The sequence below is a fragment of the Mastacembelus armatus genome, chromosome 15 (genome assembly GCF_900324485.2).
Source record: "Mastacembelus armatus chromosome 15, fMasArm1.2, whole genome shotgun sequence".
Classification (NCBI taxonomy): Eukaryota; Metazoa; Chordata; class Actinopteri; order Synbranchiformes; family Mastacembelidae; genus Mastacembelus; species Mastacembelus armatus.
The window spans coordinates 3,253,714-3,276,156 of NC_046647.1; the positions used below are offsets into that span (position 1 = coordinate 3,253,714).

Here is a 22,443-nt window from a genome sequence, read left to right on the forward strand (position 1 = left end):
CTTATGGTAAAAAAAAAAAAAATCTACCCTTATCCATTCAGAAACTCAATGTCTTTTATAAGTATGATCTGACACATATAAGCACACTTGCCTTCCTTGTGTTTTAAATATCATGAAGATTAGTGAAAAAGTTTTGTAAGTGTACCGTTTAATAAAATAGAATATGGCTGATAATTCAACTTTTTTTTAACACTTGGTGAAAGGATTTATAAAGCTTGAGTATCAGTATTACTCTAAAAAGAGAGCTCTTTAACAGTCCACAACCAACTAAATAATAGGCCCTATCACAGCACGGAGCATAGCATCCAGGAGAGTGAGGCTGCATGTTTTAAGTAAGTCCCCACAGGTGCATTTTTGTAGAAATGACTCTTGTTTGTGCTACCTGGTGGACTTTATGTTTTGTGTGTTTTTTTTTTTTTTTGGTTTTGTTTCAGGTTTTTTTTGGTTTTGTTTCAGTTTTTTTGTAATGCAATCTGAGTGGTGTGTTGTTGATGTCAGAATTGCAACTATGCACTGGTAAACAGCTTCCTAGAGTGCACTATAGTTTTTTGTTTTGTTTTTTTAATTTGGCCATCATCATTCAGCACAGTATGAGGAGAGTCATGGCATATTGCAGTCTTGGTGCCAAGAGTGACTGTATTTCACCATTGTCCATTGTCTCACTGGCTCTGACCAGGCTGACATCAGAAGCTTCTTGAGATGTTCTTGTGATGCAAATGTTTTTTCCTCTTTACATTTTACAATCCAAAAAGATTGTGTTCCAAATATGGCATTAATGCCAGTCAGACACGCTAAAGCTTAATAAGAGATTCCTACCAACTGCTTAATCCATGTCATTTGGTAGCTCAATCAGTGTATTTTCTGTGAATATCTTTGCAGCCACCTTCTCTAGTATGTGACTGGAGTGATGCTACACAACAGGTTTGCTGATAATACCAGCACCACACTGTTTTAAAACAATAACAAAATTTATTGTTATTATTTGGCTGTTAAACTTGTCCTTTTGAATAATTAATCTACTCTGTTACATAGCTGACTTCTGGGCCTTCACCTGGGATTGACACCAAGGGGTGTTTGTTGTTAATGTGCATTTGTAAGAGAGAGAATTTATATAGCGAAGTGACATATATGTATTAGTTTACTGTCATTCTGTCAAATAGTCATTAGCGTTAGATGGCACTCTTGGCACAACTGAATATAATACTGTGCTGCTGAAAAAGTAAAAACATTTATGTTCACATTAAAGTATAACTCCTAGTGTAACACAAGTGAAAATTATGCCCAAAAGAATGTGCTGAGACTTGAAAGAGCAGGTAATAAAGTATGCAGCTTTAACAAAATTTGGAGTGAGTGTTGGCATTCAGGCAACCCAGAGGGCCTCAGTGTCGCACTGTAATGTCAGGTCCAGAATTTAGCTGAACTTCAGATATATAGTATAAAGCCTTTGGAAACATAAAGACTAACAGACCTAAAGAAGCACTTTAAGAAGCCCTCCACCGAATGCCAAACAAAAAAGCTCCAGGGTCAAGATGGTCTCCCAACTGAATTCTATAAGGCACTGTGGACAATGTTAACCCCATTGTTTTATAGAACGGTCACATAAATTAAAGAAACATGCGCAGTACTCTCAAACATGAATTTAAGCCTGGTTAAAACCCTGTACCTCTATTCAGTTATTGTCCCATATCAATCATTAATGTAGATCTCAAAATCAATTGCAAAGTTCTATCTAGGAGGCTAAAAAAATGACTCCTCACTTAATACACCCCAATCAAACAGGATTTATTCAGAGGAGAAAATGGCCGAAGACTAATCAATATAATAGACTACCATAAATAAATCAGAAGGAACTATTATCTCTTTAGATGTGGAAAAAACATTTGGAAAGTTCCTTATGCCACATTGCATAAATTTAAATTCGGAAACACCTTCATAGATTGGATCAGAGCATTGTATAGTGCATCCGACAGGACAAATTATCAAACTTCCCCAAGGTTCAGTCTTCAAAGGGGCACCAGGCAGGGTTGCCCATCCTCTCCTTTGCTATTCGCCTTTTTTATTGAGGCTCTAGCTCCTGCAATTTGACAAAATAAATCGTTGGAGTTCAAACGGAAAACATCAAATAATAAGCCTTTATGCTGATGATGTTTTACTTTTCCTCTCAAAGTCACAAAGCTCAGATCCTGTCATCTCCCCCTGATTTGAATAGAGCCTACCGCAATCTCATGCCTAATCCAGGTCCAAAAGAGTGTCCGTCATTCGTTTGAACCCCTTTCAGACTAAAAACTTGGTGATGAGGGAAGCACAGAGGTGTCTGTTGAGTACCGTGGCCATAAGCTTCAATTCTACGAGGATTATAGGGTTGATGTCCTGAAGTAGCAGGCTGAGTATAGGAGTGTCATTGCTGAACTTTATAACAGAGGTTTCAAACCATTTCCTTTTCCATGCAAAGCTGTGCGTCACTTTCCTGAGCGGCGCAAGTGGTGGTTATTGTCTGTCCCTAAAGCCACCAACTTTATCCAAACAGTGGATGAAGACCAGCGCACTTGACCGTAATTCAGATTATACACCAACCTAATTGCACTTGGACTTATTTGTAACAACGGACAGCTAGCCACCCAACCTCACAATGGGAGGCAGATCTAGCCATTAGCCCAGATCAAAACTTCTTTAGGGAAATGCTGGACAGGAAAGTATTTTCATTCAAAATTTAAAGCAAAGGTCAGGGGCACTGCTATTCCTATTGATCAAAAATGGATGTTTCATTAGTGTGTATGGCAAACTGCAAAAAACTTGTGACCTTGGCTAATGTTTACATGGCCAATTTTGATGATGTACAATTTTTCAGTAACGTTTTCTCTCAGCTTCTTGACCTTAACTCTCATTGTTTAATTCTTGCTGGAGACTTGAATTGTTTTCTAGATGCAGTGTTAGATTGTTCTTCCTCTAAAACTGCCACTTCTAACATCTGGAGCTTATATCAAGTCAAGTGATTTTAGCCTCACAGACCCTTGGTGTTTCTGTACCCCACTGGTAGGGAGTATTCTTTTTTCTCTCGTCTACCATACATTTGCACGGATAGATTTTTTTTTAGACAATTTGTTCATTCCAAATCTTAGGTCTTGCAGTAATGAAAGTATTACCATTTCTGACCATGCCCCTTCTTCTTGAAATGGCTTTCCTGAATTATGATTTTTGTGAAAAAGCACTGTAGACTAGACCTGTTGTTGCTCACAGATGAAAAATCCATCATAAATATTTCCTCTGAAATTAAATCAGAAGTTGATCAGAACTAAAAGTGACTTTTATAAGCATGGTGAGAAAACTGATAAATTTCTGGCCAATCAGATGGTTTGAGAGCTAAGCAACTCATAGCTGGAGTTAGGACAGACAGTGGGGACTACATCAGAAAGAAATTAATGACAAGTTTAGACTATTCTACTCCAAATTATAGACTGTAATGTGAGCCCAGGCCAGCAGGGTAGTAGGGAAGGGGGACAATAACGCTCGCGCTCGGTTCAAGCCAACCGTGCCTAGTGTGAATACACCCTTAGTGTGTTATTGTTTTCATCTTTACTGGCCAGATGAGCTGTTTTACTAAAGTGGAAGTACTCTGTCCCTCCCTCACATGCAAACTGGATAAGGGTTTTTATGTTGTGTATGAACTTAGAGAAAATTTGATACACTATTCATGGATCAGAGAACTAATTTTATAAAGTGTGGCGCTCATTTCTGGCATTTTTTGAGAAACCCACCACTGTAGCCACTGAGTAACCCTGCCCTATCTCTCTTTGTCTCCCTGGCCCTTCAACCTATTTATTATTATTTGCATTAATTTGTTTTTCATTTTGTAATTTATTTGTCCTATACATAATTTTGCCTTTGCCTTGTTTGTTAGATGTTTGCATTCTGTTTGTGCTTATGGGTCTATGTTCTAGGTCAAATGTTATAAAAAGTTCTCTGCCTCTGGGGTATTAGTGGTGCTTTGGTGTGGGCCTGTTGTGGATGCTAGGCTAAGTAAGCCTGGTTCTCTGCTGCTGGGAATGGGGTTGGGGGTGAGAGCTGGGTAGGAGCCCCACCCAACTCCCCTCTGGACATTATTCCATCCAGGGTGCTTAAACAAATTTTTAACACAGTGGAGCCATGTCTCTTCTAATTCATTAATAGCTGTCTCAGCTTAGGGTCTGTCCCAGATGTATTCAAGCATGCTGTGGTCAGGCCTCTTCTCAAGAAATCCAATCTTGACCCTGCACTTCTGTCAAATTTTAGACCATTTACCGTTCCAGTCTAAGGTTTTGGAAAAAGTTGTTTTCATCCAGCTACATTCTTTTTTGGAAAATAATCATATCTTTAAAAAATTCCAATCTAGAACTCGCCACAGTACTGAATCCGCTCTCCTGAAGGTTCAGAATGATATCCTCCTGTGCTGCTTGTAATGATAGACCTCATCACAGCATTTGATACTGTGGACCACTCCATCCTCCTGACACATTTGTCACAGCTAGTTGGCCTTCAGGGACCTGTACTAGAGTGGTTCAGGTCCTATTTAACAAATAGAACCTTTTCTGTCATGATTGGCGACCTTTCCTCCTCTCCAGATCCCCTGATCTCTGGTGTGCCACAGGGTTCAATTCTGGGCCCTGTTTTATTTTCTTTGTACATGTTACCATTAGGATCGATTATCACAAAATACAATGTTTCCTTTTATCTGTATGCAGATGACTTACAAATCCACCTGCCAGTTGTTTCAAACTCTTCTGACACACTCATATCCATCCGTAGGTGTTTGGATGACATCAGACTCTGGTTATCACAGAATTTTCTTAGCTTAAACAAGAGCAAAACAGAATGTATTCTCTTTGGTACCCCCAACCTCCACAGTTTCGCAGCTTCTGGTTTTGACTCTCTGACACCTCACTTTAAACAGACAGTCAAAAACCTGGGGATGACCTTAGACAACAACTTAAATTTCCACAAACAAATTAACTCTGTTGTCAAGCAAGCTTTTTTCAGCTATGCCTCCTTGCAAACGTTAAGCCCTTTCTGAACCGCAGTGACCTAGAGAAACGCTTTTATTAGCTCTCGACTGGATTATTGCAGCGCTCTTTACATTGGCATTAACCAAGCTGGCATCCATCGCTTGCAACTCGTACAGAATGCTGCGGCCCGCTTGCTGACTAACACCAAAAAGCATGATCATATCTCCCTGGTCCTGTACTCCCTCCACTGGGTCCCTGTTCAATTCTGAATTCAATTTAAGCTTTTGTTGTTTACTTTTAGTGGGATTAATGGCATGGCACCCTCGTACTTATATGAGATTTTAAGTCCTTACCAACCTAACAGAGCTTTGCGTTCTGCTGGCCAACATCTGCTTGTGGTCCCTCGTTTGAGGCACAAACAGTGGGGTGATCATTCCTTTGCAGTGGCAGGTCCCAAACTCTGGAACACTGTTCCCATTGAATTATGTACCATGGACCTGCCCCTGTTTAAAGCTAAACTTAATGAGCGAGGGCTCAACTTACGACTTTCCACCTGCAAGGGTAAGTCTTTTGTGCTAAGCTATACCTTCTGACTGATACTCGGGCTGAGGCACATTGTCAGTCAGTGATAGCCTGATTCCTGGCCACTGAATGCATCAGGGCCCTGCATGCCTCCAACCAGATACGATATGCTTGCCTGATATGGCCCTTGACACTGGGAACAGCTACCTGGGATTCCTGTGTCGGAAACAGTGGTGGTTGAAATGGCAACATACCTGTGGACGATGATGTGAGGAAGTTATGGGCATATACAACCCAGGGCAGGTGTTGAACCCAGGACACAGGGTGATGTTCCGCCACACATTGCTGCTTCCAGGCTTTGGTTTACTCTCTCTGTCTGTCCATTATTCTGTGGGTGGTAACCGGAGGTTAGGCTAGAACGGGCCCTCAGTGCCTGGCAGAATGGTCACAGTCTGACACTGTGTCTTGGGGAATGCTGTGTAACTTAAAAATATGGTTAACAACCAAGCTGTCTCCCCAGCTGTAGGCAGCTTAAGTAAGGGCGCAAAATGAGCAACTTTGGAAAATCGGTCTGGGAAGGGGGTGAAGCAGGCCCGCAAGAGGCTGGTGTGAGGTCTTATTACGTATGCAGGTGGAGCAAACGGCAACATACCCACAGACATCCACCTTCTGGCCACCAGAACCGTTGGCTGATTAGGGCTACTGTGCGCTGAATGTCATTTATCGGAGTCTGAAACACAGCTGGTGCATTTGTAAGTCCAAACGGCATTACCTGGTATTCAAAATGACATAGTGAGGACTTAAATGCTATTTTCCTCTCATCTCCCTCTCGGATCCTCACCAAATGATGCACTTTTCTCAGGTCTAGTTTAGTGAAGATTACAGCCTGATGTAGAGGTCCAAAGGCTGAATTGATGAGAGGTTATTTCATTAAGCTCCTGGTAGTCCACAGAGGGGAGCAGAATCTTGTCCTTTTTTTTTTCCACAAAAAATATCCCTGCTCTCACCAAAGAGGAGGAGGGACATATGAAGCCAGCCGACAACGCATCCGCCACATACTGCTCTAGCGCCATCCTCTCAGGCCTAGATAAATTATATAGTTTGCTGGAAGGGAGCGGGGCATCAGGTAACAGTTCTATGGCATGGTCGTAGGGCCTATGTGATGGGAGGGACTGTTCCTGTCCTTGAACCTCTTTTAAATCATGATACTCAGGGGGAACTAGAGACAGGTCTACAGGGAGGCTCAAGTGGTGTCATGGCCATGGGTGTGGATGCTGACCGAAGGCAGTGGGAGTAGCAAAATGAGCTCCAGGTGTCTATATACAAAGCTGACCAGTTAATATGAGGGTTATGGGTCTGTAACCAAGGAATTCCTAAAACTAACAGCGCGCATGGTGTATCTAATGTATAGAATTGGATCTGTGATTACCTGACAACAGGAGGGTGAGGGGCTGGTGACCATCTAAACCATATACCCCCCAGGAGGATGGGGAGGTCCTCCAGAGGGAACTGTTGCTGTTTGGTGCGCCTGGCATCCATAAAGTTGTCATCAGCACCTGAATCAACCAATGCTTGTACCTCCAAGTTCCCTTAGGCCCAGCAGACGGCCCCCTGCCATTCCTCATGAGTTAGGCAAGCGCCTCCCAGCTGCATGGGTTCCTCAGCCAATGCAGAGTTGTGGATGGGCCAGGGCGGACCTCCAGGGTAGGAGAGGAGGACAGTGATTGCTGTGAATGATCAACAGAGCGCCTGAAACTCCTTGCTCTCTCCCTGTCGATGTAGTAATCTGCTACCGAGCTAGAGCCCTGACATAGGAATAGCAAGGGGGCCTCCACCTCTCTTTCGTGAGTGGGTAAGTTGAAGATGTTGCACAACTCCGTTATGAAAGTCTCGATATCATAATGTAACGAGGGCCTATTGACAAGCATTGCCACTGTCCAGGATGCTCGATCATATAATAGACTCCCCACAAATGCGACCCTCGAAGCATCTGAGGCATATGAAATTGGTTACTGTTGAAACAGTAACTGGCACTGATGAACTCCCTACACTGCTCTGTCTCACCTGTATAACAAGGAGTGGGGTGCTGGCGGTCCGGCGGCCCCTCCACCTGCTGGTGGGACAACCTCGGAACCACTGGTTCTTGCGCAGGTGGGGCGGGAAGCTGGACCACAATTTCCCCAACTCATTGGGCATAGGATGTTGAGCACCTATGAGCTGAAGATGTATCTCCTTACTCACTTGCCACCCACCCCTGTAAATGGGAGAGAGAACACAGAGAGAGAGGTACGAACAGGCAAAACTACACAGAACCTGACAGAAAGCCACAAATTAGAAGGATCATGTGCTCACCAAAATCTCTGTGAACCTAGACCCTGGCATATCTTGTTGGACTGTGCTTTAGACCTCCATGTGGCCTGTTTCACAAAAAAGATTGAAAGGCTTTTAGCAGTCATACACTTTACACATTTTCTACAGTCTCTGTAACATTAGATTCAGTTGTTACCGTGTATGATATCAACCCTTACAATACTGTGGTGACTTCTCCTACACATTATTTCATATATTTCATGTGAAAGAAACATGCTACCCAGTGTAGTGCAGTAAGTCACTGGGAGTTTTTGCAGATCGATTGCACTACAATTTGCTGACATGGCTTTTTTGAGGTCTAATATTTTTGTATTTTTACAGAAAAATCAAGCAGCGTTAGCATCCTATCATAAATATTTTATTTTTACATATGTCTATGTAAATAGTGTTTTGAAAAATATCCCTCTTTCTTTTTCCTTCTCTCTTTTCTGTCTGTGTATATCTCTCTTTCTGTTTCACTCTAGGATGACGAGCTTTGCTTCAAGTTCCTCAGCTTCCTCCTGGAACCACGGTGTGATTTTTGCTCTAATACCTCTGCACCTTCATTCACTAGATTTGCATCATCTCCACCCTGTTTATCCCTTTTGCTCTTTTATTCAGGGAAGGCACTCATCCAGGGACTGTCTTCCTACATAAAGAGGACCTTCATGAGCTTCTACTGGACTTACTGTGCCAATTTGCCTCTCAGCGGCTTCTGAGCTTCCTCCAAACCTCCCAGCACTACAGACTGGAGCAGGCCATACAAGTAAAGTCACTCTTTTTATATACATTTCAATAAGTGGTACATATGTTAATGATGTTGAAAATTTAGGTCAGAACAAGGCTGTGACTGAATAGAGCTTCACAGCTGTGAAGAGGTTATGTTTTAATTGCACTGTACCTGTGTTACATAACATCTACAGCAGCCTGTGTAACAAAAGCGCTACCTTAACACAGAAGTAATGGCAGCTTCATTCCTCCATCAGTATCCACATACAGTGGTGTGAAAAAGTGTTGTCTCCCTTCCTGATTTCTTATTTTTTTGCATGTTAATCACACTTTTTCAGATCATCAAACAAATTTAAATATTAGTCAAAGATAACACAAGTAAACACATCATTCAGTTTTTAAATGAAGGTTTTTATTATTAAGGGAAAGCAAAATCCAAAACTACATGGCCCTGTGTGAAAAAGTGTTTGCCCCTTCTGTTAAAACATAATTTAACTGTGGTTTATCACACCTTAGTTCAATTCCTCTAGCCACACCCAGACCTGATTACTGCCACACCTGTTCACAATCAAGAAATCACTTAAATAGGACCTGCCTGACAAAGTGAAGTAGACCAAAAGATCCTCAAAAGCTAGACATCATGCTGAGATCCAAAGAAATTCAAAAACAAATGAGAAAGAAAGTAATTGACTGCAATGGGCGTTCAGCTCAGTGGCCATATAGTTTCTGTATCTTGGTGAGAGGATAGGAGTGTGCAGCTAACCCCAGGGGTTCTGCAATGAAAGCCCCCTTTATGTCCAAGCAGATCTTGCTGCTCAAGTAAGGAGATATATCAAATGACACAGATGCACCATTCAAGGTGTGAATGTCTTGCCTGATGGTTCAGAGGTCCAGTGTTTCCGGAGGTCCTTGCAGTCCAACTTTTTCAGTGGCAACTGGCAGTAGCATGGTGCGCTCAGACCCATCATAGCATAGATGTCTAGGCTCTGATTCCCGTGATGCAGGGTCACTCAAACAACTTTCAACAAAACCCTGTTATAGGTGGGTGGTTGATCAAAATACAACACTTCAGTAGTCATGCTGGCTAGCCAACTCTTCCTTGGTGATCCCTTCCTTTTCTCCTCTAGTATTTACTTCATGGAGTACTTTGAGACGCTATCCATTGAGACTGCTGGTCTTTTGACAACTGCTGAATAGCAGAACGTTGGCTAATATAGTGCTGTGTGTGATTCTTACACTGGAAGCTTAGGGGAACTAGGGTTGCTGAGGACTTGGAACTGTCCTTAGAGCCATGCAAAATAGTAGTGGCTCGTGGAAATGGAAATGGTAGTGGAAATGCTTTACCTTTAGTGCCTGATGTGGTGGGTTTGCTGTCATATTTGTAGTGTATTTAAATATATACATGTATGAACATGGAGGTTTATGAGTTATGAATATCATAAACCATCTTAATAATTTGAACCAGATCCTTTAAATGGCAGATCAACCAGTCAATTAATGAGTAATACTGGATATCACTCTACAATTTGAGGGGGAGTTCTCCTGATTCAGTGACATATTTACTGTGTGAAATAACATTGTTGACACTAGTCAGTTGTCTTTTGAGATTTATTCACCTATTTACAATATATACATGCTATTTACACAGAGGGATATGGAGGTAGAACTGATCAGAGAAAATTAGCTAAATTAACGAATAAAACATTATAGCAGTCTAACTGTAGGTTGTTTGCAGTGGTGGAAATCTTTAAATTCATGACACCAGACCTCATACTGCAACCAGTCAGAAAGGTCCAATAATGTGCAAGTAGTACTGGAATGACGAAACATTGAAATCCGCCCTTTGCTCTGATGGTAGCTTGCTACGTGCGATCCACATTTCAGTTCTGCTTCAGGTCTAACATGCTGTTAGAATGGCCTTAAGCAGCTGGGTTCACACCAGAGACTTGAGGTAGGCAGACCAGCACTCCACAGTACCACCTTGGATGTCCCTCTAAACAGAAAACACATATAATAACTAATAAAAATATTTTAAATGTCCAGTGTCTGTGCAGTTACTCATCGTAACTGTAAGGAAATTAACATGACACAATAAACCCAGTAATGAAGATTATCTTCATTACAAGGGCCTCAATGGTGTCAGAGTAAGGAGTAGCAGAATTGAGGTAAGAAATGGCAACAAGCCAGACCTTTTCCAACTTAAGATGATCTGCCAAAATCTGATATTTAAACAGCTCAGTTATCAGGGGAAAACAGATAAATCTTCAAAATGGGGTATCTTCAAATGAGAGAATTCACTGGGGTCTTTATGACTGAAGCAGGGAATACTTGATCATGGTCCTCAGTACAGTGGCACCTGAGAACAGATGAGGCTGAATTGCAGTTGGGAGACTGGTGGTGGGGTGGACCATTTTCACCTCCAATGGCTAGTTGTATGCATTGGTTCCTGTGATGAAGATATCTGTGTATATTGTAACTTTCACTTGGTCTCTAAATAATGCCACACTATACAGCAGTCTGCTCTCTGAGGGGCTTGTAAGTGGCTGAACAATCTCTATCAGTAGAGGCTGCACAGTGCCAACCAAACTAGGCGTGGACCAAAACAACCAAACACACTATTATGATCCTACATAATAACAGCAATGGGGCATTTGCACTAGCACTACTCGGCTGTACTCGACTCAACTCAACTTGTTTTTTGGGTTTTCCTTTTGAGGATAGTACCTGGTACCAGGTACTTTTTAAGTACGTCCTCGGCAAAAGGTTCCAAGCGAGCCAAGCCGATGCTAAAATGTAACGTTAACAGACTGCGGGCCTGTGATAGGCGAGGGAGTGATGACTGAGTCAACATAAAAATCAAACCTGCCATTTTTAAAACCGGGCAACAATGACCATTTGTTTTTCCATTTTTATAGTCTTTAGTGAGGCAAATGGCTAATACTAATTTGCAAAACAACACCATGGTCTTACAAGGAGGTGCATATGTGTGTTTGTGTCACATATAAAGGACATCATGGCAGTTTGGCGCTGCCATGCTATGATGACTCTGGCGTCGCTGAAGTGGTACTCAATTGTAATGGAAAATGACCAAAACCGAGAAGAGTCAATTAAACTGTGCCTATTTAGAGAACTGCATTATATGCATAATAAAATGTGTATGAAATTTATTTTATCAACTCTACTACTATATACTGTGATGTTTCCCATATTGGAGCAGCTTACCTGCAACTATGACTCTGAAAAGCAAGTACCTCTCTTTGGTTTTTTTGTTTCCATGTCATTCTTTCTAGATAACAATGAAGTACCATCACAGTGAAGCTACAGCCTATCTGCTAGAGAAGAAGGGAGAAGTACAAGGAGCTTTTGCTGTCTTATTAGAGGTAGCTACAAAACCTGGGTATTAGAGTAATTAATGTATGAATTGTTTGACACTTATGAACATTATTTTCAATTTTGGAGTAGCAGTAACAGTACCACAAACTGTGCATACAGTGGGTAGACTTTCTAACCTTATTTGATGTAGCTGCTGTCACAAGTGCTTGAGTTTATGCTCTCTTTGCAGACACTGAAGAATAAACTGTCTCTTCTTACTGCTGAGTGTGACAGAGGAGATGAAGGAGGATATGAAAGACAGGATGAAGAGGGGCAACACCAAGAATCAGCCCTGATGAGCATAAAGAATTCACTAAATGACATCATTGCTTTGTGCCATCGAAGCTCTCAGAACCTCTACCTGCAACAAAGTGAGGTGTGTGGCTGATGGTCATGGGTGTGGGTTGGGGGTGAGGGTTGGTTTAAGTTGCTTTCCACTGTATGCTCATTGCATTTTTTTTCCTTCATACCTCACAGGCTCTTTGGTTTTCACTTCTGGAGACCATGATGGCTTCTCAGAAATTAGTCACAGGGCTCAATGCCAAACACAACTCTGAGGGTAAATACACAAAGATGCAAGTTATTATTACACATGTGAGAAGTTTGGCATTTGGACCCAAGTGCTTCACTATTTTTTGTGTCATGAAATCTAATTCCAAAGTTTTATACTTAGTTCAATGCTTTTTTGCTAACTTGTCTGTGTTATATATGTTTGACGATCTGCTTTATGTTTTTTGATATTAATTGTGACATTGCAAGTCAAAAAAAACAATCCGCTCACTTCACAAATGCACTTCTCAGTGTGTCCATAAAGAATTCTTTTTATGCTTTTAAAATAGCCTTTGAACTTTGTCATTCACTTTATCATTGAACTTTATCATTCACAAGTCTTTGTTGAGAATCTAATCATGAGAGTGATGATAATGATGATATAGCGCTGTTGTTTAAGATGATTTTATTTTTGTCTATGTTTCAGTTTTGAAAGAGCTGACGATGGAGGTCCTCAACTGTATGAGCAGCATTATTTCTTTGCCGGCCATTATCCAACGAATACTGCAGGTGTGTTTTGGTGCTGGCTTTTTAAATCGTTGCTAAAGTGATTCTTCTGCATATCAATGTAAAACCCCTCCTGGAGCACAATACATTGCTCTGTTGCTCATGTAACCAGTGTTACATGGCGTAGAGGAAGCAGAGATCTTTTTTGCACCATTTAATTGCTCCTGCAAAACACAATATATTGAACCATAAATTGCCTTCTGGTCTGGGTTCAAACATTTTTATCTCGCTCTAATAACAGTTAACCTGCTTCAAGAAAAACTGAACCATTCAAATGAACCACCAGTAAAAGAAAGCAATTTAGACTACCCACACACTAGATGTTTTTATGCCCAATTTGCAGGTGTGTGGTCTTGCAGTATTGTCAAATCATCTTTTATGTGCGTTCAGAGGATTATAATCTTAAAAATTGTTTGAAACTGTGCTACTGTCTGTAGTCTCCCATGTTTTTAAAATAAGGGAAAATTTAAAAATCATTCAGTGTGGCCAGCCTAAGAAATGACCCCTGGGTGAGCAAAATCGAAAGTTACACAAGACTGGGTGGCAATACATGAATGAAGGAATAATGCATAAGGCAATACAAGAAAACATAAATTGTCTTCTGGACCGCCCTGCACATCCGACCGCTTTAGATACAAAATAAAATTTACAATAAGAGAAATGGTACGAACACTCAGCAGATATAAGTTAGTCGCATGATACGTGCAGAGATGTAATTCATGCGTATGTATTGTGTGTTAACAGATGCAACCAGTAAGAGGTGTTTTATATTGCATGTAGAGGAAGCTCAAAAATAAAGAACAATACTACCTGTGGCACCAGATTCTGCATGCACTGTCTATGGATATAGCAAGAGCCGCTACACTGCAAATGCCACGTAACAAACTTAAAAGTTAGAATGAAATGATTTTCAGAACATATTGTGACATTTGGCCTAAACAAAGTCACCTGAGAGTGAGAGAGAATTCCTTTGTGTTCACTGCTGTGTGTGCACTTTGGAATTGGGTTAAATGCAGAGCACATATTCCGAGTATGGGTCACCATACTTGGCCACATTTCACCCAAAGCAGCTGGCAGACCTCGCTGAAAACATGAGACTTGAAGTTCCACCTCTGGATGCTTTTAAGCTCAGCAGGGGCCCCAAAGCAAGTGAACATCTCCTCAACCAGTCTCTTGGCAGTTGTAGTGGCACTTTGGTCTGGCAGCCACTTTGTAAAATAATCCATGGCCACCAAGACATAGCGTTTACCAGAGTCAGTGACAGTAAACTGGCCAAAGATGTTCACTCCTACTTGCTCCATCAGGGCCCCCACCGGGTATTGCTGCTGGAGGGCATGTGAGCATCTTTCTGGGTGGTGCAGGAGTCACAGTAGTGCTTGTGTAGTTCCAATTCAATTCAATTTCAATTCAATTCTAAACAACAAATAGACACTGGTTGGTGGGGCCAGTAACTGCACATCAGCGATATACAGATCCAAGTTGCCTCAGACTGTGGAGAGTCTTGGAAATTCCAAAATGGCCTGACCCTACTGAGCATGGCACACTCTGGAGGACTTGGGGCCAAAGGGCCAGTTGCATCAGGAGCTGCAGGATGGAGCCTGCCAAGATTTTTTTTTAAGCCCTGTGTAACTGTTCAGTCTGTCTTAAGTTTTAGTACAGTTACAGTACACATTTATATCACCAAGCTCAAATAGAATCTCAAGATTAACAAAAACAAAACAGTGCTAACTAAGTAGTTAGCAGCAGAACATAATTCTGTATAATGAACCATAAAGAACAAAATGTGAGTAATTAAGTTAGTTGTGCTGCCTGTGTATTTTATGACAGCGTGGCACATTTTACAAACTGTTTTATTTTTGTCAAGTTGTCCGTCTCTCTTATAAAACCTGTAGTGCTGCCACACATTAGATTCTAAGTTTGTGGCTGGTGTATGTATAGCCTCTGCCACCAGCATGTTTGTTATGATGAGTGACAGCCAATAGCATTTGCACGCTAACGCAATGTAACCTGACATAATCTAATGTAAGTTTGGAGCAAGGCATTTAACTTAAAAAAAAAAAAACAAAACAAAAAAAAAAACGTATGCATGTAGCAATTTATATGATACAACCCCTAATAATTACACTGTTTGTGTGTTTTATTTACCAATGCATCCAGATTTCATCTCAGGTTGTATCTGGGTTCACAACAGCTCTACCAGCGCACTGGCATCATGCCCGCGCAAATCCATGCATCAGTACTAATCGGTTAATCTTCCCATCCCTAAGCTGTTGAGTGTATTTAGTATTTATTGCATTTAGTTTAGATTCTAAGTTTGAAAAGTAGTGGTAAGCAAGGAGCCATGGTCAGATGACTTTTAAGGATGAGAATCTCAGTTGCACTGAGAAATAAACTGGCATTTATTTAGTAGATTGAAAGTGCTGGAAAAAATAAACACTGGTATAACTGATTAGCCTCCATCCAAGTCACCTAATGAACAAGGGGGTTGTGCTACTGCTGTGCTTATGTTGCTTAAGACATTCAAGTTTTTCTTTTCTCTTTACATGTTTCCAATGAACGTTGTTTGCTAGAACAGTTAAACAGAAGCAACACTGGTAGCACAAACCCCTTGTGCATTAGGTGATTTCACTAACTCTGACTTGGGTCTGTTTCTGTTTTTTCTGCTGCCATGGGTTGCACCACAGTATATTTATTAGATAATGTTAAACAAACGCAGCAGCCACATTTCCCCATGACACAACACAAGGTAACCATTCTTACACTTGTAGGCTGCTTGTGAAATGTACCATGCACTTTAATGCTTAAACATGGATTCAAGAACACCTCCAAAAACGATTGTCAATGAATACAGTCTGTCACTGCATCCACAAATGCAAGGCATTTCATGAGTGGTTGATGTTTTCATTTATACTTTATATTATGTACTTACTGATGTGCTGCATATATACTGTATGTCTTATTCAGGACCCAGTCTATGGGAAAGGAAAGCTGGCAGAGATCCAAGGCCTCATTCTGGGTATGCTGGACACTTTTAACTATGAACAGGTAAAGCACACTTTGTGGATGCACATGTTTGCATGCTTTTGTGAGTGTGTGTGTGTTTTGCCAGATTTTGTGGCCTTCATTGGTGGACAGAGTTTGCTTAGAAGCAAACAGCTTAAGGATGATTGTCACTGTTACACTGATACCCCAAGGCTGTAGTTTTAAATGGCCTTGTAAGACCAATTCTTCTGCATAATTAACTAACTAGTCTCTCTGTTCATGTCCCTGGTAGTGAATTCTCCAGGTACAGATTGCTGTACCAGCTGTTACTGACAAATGTTCTTACCTTTTTTCTTACTAGAGACATGACTGAGGTTACAATTCTTTGGAGTTGCTCTTTTCAGTAAAGTCTCAATCTGTGATTCACAGTATTCCACAAGTCTAAGTAAATCCTGTGCAGTCACTAGCATGTTAAATTATATATAACAAATTTTAGTTTATGGGTAGGATATTTAATCTTATATATAGTTAAAAACAAATAGGTTAGATAGGCTAGATTAAAAATAGGGGGTTTAAAATACAACATCAGTGCAACAGTTAATTAGTTACACGTGTCACTAATACAACAAAAGTCAGTTTATCTGTAGTCAGTACAACCATATTGTTAACACTTACGAATTGTAGTTATTTGAAAGGTGTAGGTGAACATCACTAAACATCACAGCATTTGGTCTGGATTGTCACTAATGCAACATGGCTCCACATAGTACGTAATTGCCTGAACAAGTACCAAACAAGATTGTGAGACTTTATAAAGATTGGAGAGGGTACAAGAACATCAAGGCAACTTAAAATGAGCTGAAATACAGTTGCAGCAGTAGTTAGGAAGTATAGGAACCATATCTTAAGACCTAAGGAGAGGAACATTTCAGCATGGCAAAAATTTCAGTGCAACAGTTTTATTCATATAGTGGCAAATCACAATAAAACGACCTCAAGACACTACAGAGTATAGTTAAAAACTCAAAATATTATAGAGATAGACAAAAACACAAGTCCCTCCTCAATAGGCACTTAGCAACAGTGGGAAAGAAAAACTCCCATTTGATGGGGAAAAAACAACTCAGAAAGAACAGGGCTCAGGTTGGGCCATCATCTTCCTCAGTTGGGGTGAGTGGATAGTGGAGAAAGAGAAAAGAAGAACAAGAATTAGTAGATGTGTTGGTCGAGTCGCTAAATGAACATTTCCAGGTCAGGGACACTGGCAGAAATGTACAGAAAGTGAGGACAAAATGGAAAGGTTTAAGCTTCATCTTAAAAGTTAAATGTGAATAAGCCATTTTCCACAGAAAAATCTGGTATTATTAAGACTGACTTTACGAAGACAGTGAAGTTCTGTTGTGATAGTAGGGTGGTATCAGGATGCAGCTTGATCATTAAGGGTTTTGTAGGAAAAGGGCTTAAAATTATATTCATGGTACAAAATACAGATTGAGTTTTAATAATGTTTTCATCACTGTTTTAGACTTTACTTGAAACAACCACCACTCTATTGAACCATGACCTTCACTGGTCGCTGGCTCACTTACGTGCTGCTGTTACAAGGGGACTCCACCCACGACAGGACTACTGTCACATCTGCTTGCAGCCATATAGGAGGAGGCAAAATTCAGATGAGGAGATCATTGTATTCAGGTAACACACACTGGAAGCGTTCAACTCCTGAGTAACAGTTAAATAGCATGGGTTCTGATGGTGCAGATGAGGTTTGCCCAAAATGTAGCTTGCTAAAGTAGTCGTGGTTCAAAGTGTCACTCTGCCAGAGCAATTTGCCATTTTTACCGCAACTGTTCATTTGCACAGCATGTGTTACACTCTAATGTCTGTAGGTGGCGCCTAGCCTACACTCACATTTACAGCAACCTGCAAATGCATAGACCATACTGTAGTCTGCACTATAAGTAATGAATACTAAACTGAAGTGATAAAAAGTCCTGAGGGCAGGGTTTGACTTAACTGTGATTATTGTGTGTAGATCTCTTGTTACTTTACTTTAATATTTTGGAAATTTTTGCTTGATTTCATGAGGACAATCAACCAGCCTTCCCTAAAACATTTGTGTGCAAACTGCACATGCACTGCATACCAGCAAACGTAGATATATTTTCAACGGAAGTATTTGATTATATTCTGATATAACGTACTAGTTCAATGAATGACGCTGGTTTTTCCTAAAGCAACAGTAACCCTCAAGTACTATAGTCAAGGTTGGCGGAGGTGAACAATGCTGCGCTTTTATGCAGGAGACGTGAGTTCGCTCACAGTTGAAGCTTTATTCTGAGATTGAGATGGGATTTACTTTTAATTTTTGCTGTGAGACTCTGCACATAATTAAGAAAATAAATAATACTATCAATGTATTGGCAGTTGCACTTTGTACATGTATACACAGCAAAAATTGTCAGTGTTAAATTAACACTCAGAGTTTATTTCATTTCATTTATTTATAAAGCAACACCAGGTCCTGTACAATACATAAAAGACAGGTAAAAATACAACAATACAAATGTACAAACAACCAAACAAGAAGGAATGATGTATTTTAAGGGAGCGAATCATGAGTCTGAAGTGAGAAAATAAGTTTTAAGTTTGGATTTAAAAGATGAAAGTGTGGGCATCATTAGGATTGATGCTGGTACTGAATTCCACAATTTAGGACCTGCAATCGCAAAGACATGGTCTCCGCGTTGTTTAAGCCTCGACCCCTGAACAGAGAGCAATCCTAGACTTCCCGATCTTATTGTTTAACTTTGGCAAATTACTGTGTCGGACACAGTATAGGCATGTTAAATCAACACTAAAAAGTGTTTAGCCTATATGTGAACAGTTTTTACAGTTAAATTAACCTGCTGAGTTAAATTAACTTGCTGGCGATTTGCTGTGTATTTCACATCTGTTTGTATGTCAACCAGTCAAATGAACAAAAGAGCTGTGAGTGTGGCTCTTGAGTGTATAATAACTTCATTATTATTGTATGTACCTAATGCATAATATCTAGCACTTCTGTCAGTAAAAATAGATTGTGCAGCGAATATAAATGTATATGTGTATAAAACAATGTTTATTATGTCTGGTTTATGAATTATGAATATCATAAACCTTCTACATAATTTCGGGGCACCAGATTCTTTGAAGGGGGATCAACGAGTCAGTTAATAAGCAATACAGAATCTGAATGAGAGTTCTCTGATTCAGTGATGGGTTTACTGTGTGAAATAACATAAATGATGCCAGTCACAGATGCCTTTTAAAGATTTATTCAACTTTTCACATGGTAGGGGAAACAGAGGGAAAATTTAACAGAAAAACTAGAATAATTAACAAATTGAAACAGCATAATAGTATAAAGTGGGTGGTTTGCGGTGGTGGAAGAGAAATGTTGAAATCAATTTCTGTTTAGTCTGAGGTCTAAACAGTAGTTTAGTAGGAAGCTCTAGGTAACTATGGAGACTGTTTCCAGGAGAAATGTAGGCATTCCCTGAAGTCTTTGGCTGCAGGCCTGGAGTCCATTTGCAAGATTTTGTCAAACCTAGAGTATGTCTGTCAGTGTGTCTGTTTTTGTTTTGCCACGCTGGTTGGGGAATCCATCTTGTTGGTTCGTCATCATGCTTGAAACAATGTGGTTGGTCCACAAGGTGCTCTATCCTTGCTGGTGATTGGTTCACAGTCACCTGATTCAATTCAATTTTTTTTTTTTCAATTCAATTTTATTTGTATAGCGCCAAATCACAATACAAATCATCTCAAGGCACTTTACAAAAACTAAAACTAAAAACCCAACAATTCCCTTATGAGCAAGCACTTGGCGACAGTGGAGAGGAAAAACTCCCTTTAACGGAAGAATAAACCTCCAGCAGAACCGGGCTCAGTTTGGGCGCCCATCTGCCTCGACCGGTTGGGATGAGTGGATAGAGCAGAGAGAAAAGAACAGCAACAATAAACAACAAATAGACACTGCAGGTTCGTGGGACCAGTAACTGCACATCAGCGATATACAGCTCCAGGACCAGGGACACCTGCAGAAGGTACAGAGAGAACAGAGAGAGAGGGAGAGAGCACAAACTAGGGGAGAGAGAGAGCACAAGGTTAGTGACATTCAATGGTGGAATATACATGAGGTGGGAGGAGAGGAAGAGATGGGAGGGGAAGGGAAGGGGGGGGTTAGGGTAGGGGAGCTCAGTGCACCGATGGTCCTCGGGCAGTCTTGGCCTATAGCAGCATAACTAAGGGATGGTTCAGGGTTGCCTGAAGCCAGCCCTAACTATATGCTTTGTCAAAGAGGAAGGTTTTAAGTCTAGCCTTAAAAGTACAGAGAGTGTCTGCCTCCTGAACCCAGGCTGGGAGCTGGTTCCACAGGAGAGGAGCTTGATAACTAAAGGCTCTGCCTGCTAGTCTGCTTTTGGAAACTCTGGGAACCACAAGTAGACCTGCACTCTGAGAGCGAAGTGGTCTATTGGGATAATATGGTACTATGAGGTCTTTAAGGTATGAAGGAGCTTGATTATGAAGGGATTTGTATGTGAGAAGAAGGATTTTAAATTCTATTCTATATTTTACAGGGAGCCAATGAAGAGAAGCCAATATAGGAGAAATATGATCTCTCTTGCTAGTTCCTGTCAGGACTCTGGCTGCGGCATTCTGGATTAATTGGAGGCTTTTTATGGAGATATTGGGACATCCAGATTGTAATGAGTTACAGTAATCTAGCCTTGAGGTAACAAATGCATGGACTAGTTTTTCTACATCATTTTGAAACAGGATGTTCCTAATTTTGGAAATGTTGCGTAGGTGAAAGAATGCAGTTCTAGTTCTTTGTTTTATGTGTGAGTTAAAGGACAAGTCCTGGTCAAAAATAACTCCAAGGTTTTTTACAGTAGTGCTGGAGGCCAGGGTTATGCCATCTAGAGTAGCTATAATTTTAGAAAAGTTATGTCTGAGATTTTTTGGCCCAAATATAATGACTTCTGTTTTCTCTGAATTTAGAAGTACAAAGTTACTGGTCTGGCCTTTATGTTCTATAGACATGCTTGAAGTGTCATCTGCATAACAATGGTAATTGTTGGCGTGGACGGTTCCTGCACCGGCCTCTCCTGGCACTTCGTCCAGATATGCTGCATGTATGACTGCCTGTTTCTGTTAGACATACGAAACAGAGATTCTTTTTGTGAAAAAGACTGGCTGAGTGTGGTGAGTCAACTAAAAATGTCACTTCATCAATAGAAAGTCGAAGTTCTGAGAATATCTTATATTTATCAGAATAATATATGGAAAAATTCTGCAAGTCATATTTAGGTTCTGTTTTTCTATGTGTAGATGTGTGGGTTAGATTTTGCCTGGTTTGGCATCTTTCTGTATAGGTGTCACCTGACCTGGCATCTGCTCCACTCCCTCTCCAAGTCAGTCAGTTTTCTGCTTATTCCCAGAGCAGTCTCTCGCCCAGTGTCCTTTCTCTCCACATTGGAAACAGGTTTCTGGGTCTTGGTGGTGATGCCTTCATCCCCTGCCACGAGTGGTCTGGTTGGCCATGGCACTGAACATGGTGTAATGTGTGAGGTCAGCTTTCTTTTGGTGTCTGTGTTTTCTTTGTTTCTGGGTTATTGTTTCAGTAAAATTTCACATTAATTTCAACATTAATTTTAGTGACCTTTGATTGGCATAATCTGGTGCTGAGGTGAATAACAATCTGACGATTAGCCAGCAGCTTCAAATTTGACTTGATTTCACCCACTCTGGCACCAGGAAACATTTGGCTATGGTCACTGGAGTCTCTAACGTCACATTTCTGACTATGGAGCTGCCAATTATCAGTCGGTTTCTCAGCAGGTGTGTCGCTGGATGGGAAAATTGGTTAGAAACGTAAACAGGCAGGTTTCTGTTTAATAGTATATTTCTGTTGGACAGTCACCCAGGCTGATTCTCTGGGCTGCTTCGGAGCCGCTGTCGGACAACTAAGAGGGCACATAATTTCTTCCGTATCACTTTAAGTCAGACATGACACTCACATGTTGTGTGGTCATTATATCTGCTATTTCATGCCATAAAATTCTTCCACTGGTGAGGTGGGCATTTTGTCTTGGCAGGATTTAGCAGAGAGGTGACTGTGTTGATGTTTGGAAGGAGGCCAAGTTTTTTCCGGTCCCATTCCTGTCTAGGCTGACTTCCAGTTTCAAGAGTCATTGACTGAATGTTTTGACTGAGATTGCTGGTTAAAGCATATCCCTGCTGGGCAAGATCACTTAATGCCTTAATTGTTAGTTTGGCTGGTTTAGCTAAAATGCCTAAATGTCTACTAGTGGCAAGGTGAAGATTTTTGACAAAGATTTGTTTAGAATGGGCATCTTCTTCCATGTTAGGTTCATTTCTGGAGTCAAAAGGAGGCTCCTGGCGGTTCAGT

General features: G+C 40.8%; 1 protein-coding gene across 3 annotated transcripts in view; it reads left to right on the forward strand.

The window, feature by feature from the left end:
- Positions 1-22,443, forward strand: part of vps8 (VPS8 subunit of CORVET complex) — a 111,836-nt gene that overhangs the window by 75,919 nt on the left and 13,474 nt on the right. For 2 of the 3 annotated variants that reach the window (XM_026308587.1, XM_026308588.1), the window contains 8 exons: positions 8,336-8,382; positions 8,472-8,616; positions 11,870-11,959; positions 12,142-12,327; positions 12,429-12,510; positions 12,928-13,010; positions 15,972-16,052; positions 17,515-17,684. In XM_026308587.1, the coding sequence (XP_026164372.1) occupies positions 8,336-8,382; positions 8,472-8,616; positions 11,870-11,959; positions 12,142-12,327; positions 12,429-12,510; positions 12,928-13,010; positions 15,972-16,052; positions 17,515-17,684 (884 nt within the window). Of the gene's footprint in view, positions 1-8,335; positions 8,383-8,471; positions 8,617-11,869; positions 11,960-12,141; positions 12,328-12,428; positions 12,511-12,927; positions 13,011-15,971; positions 16,053-16,350; positions 17,160-17,514; positions 17,685-22,443 lie in introns of those variants that run through there. The other variant, XR_003295802.1, reaches the window with a different exon arrangement.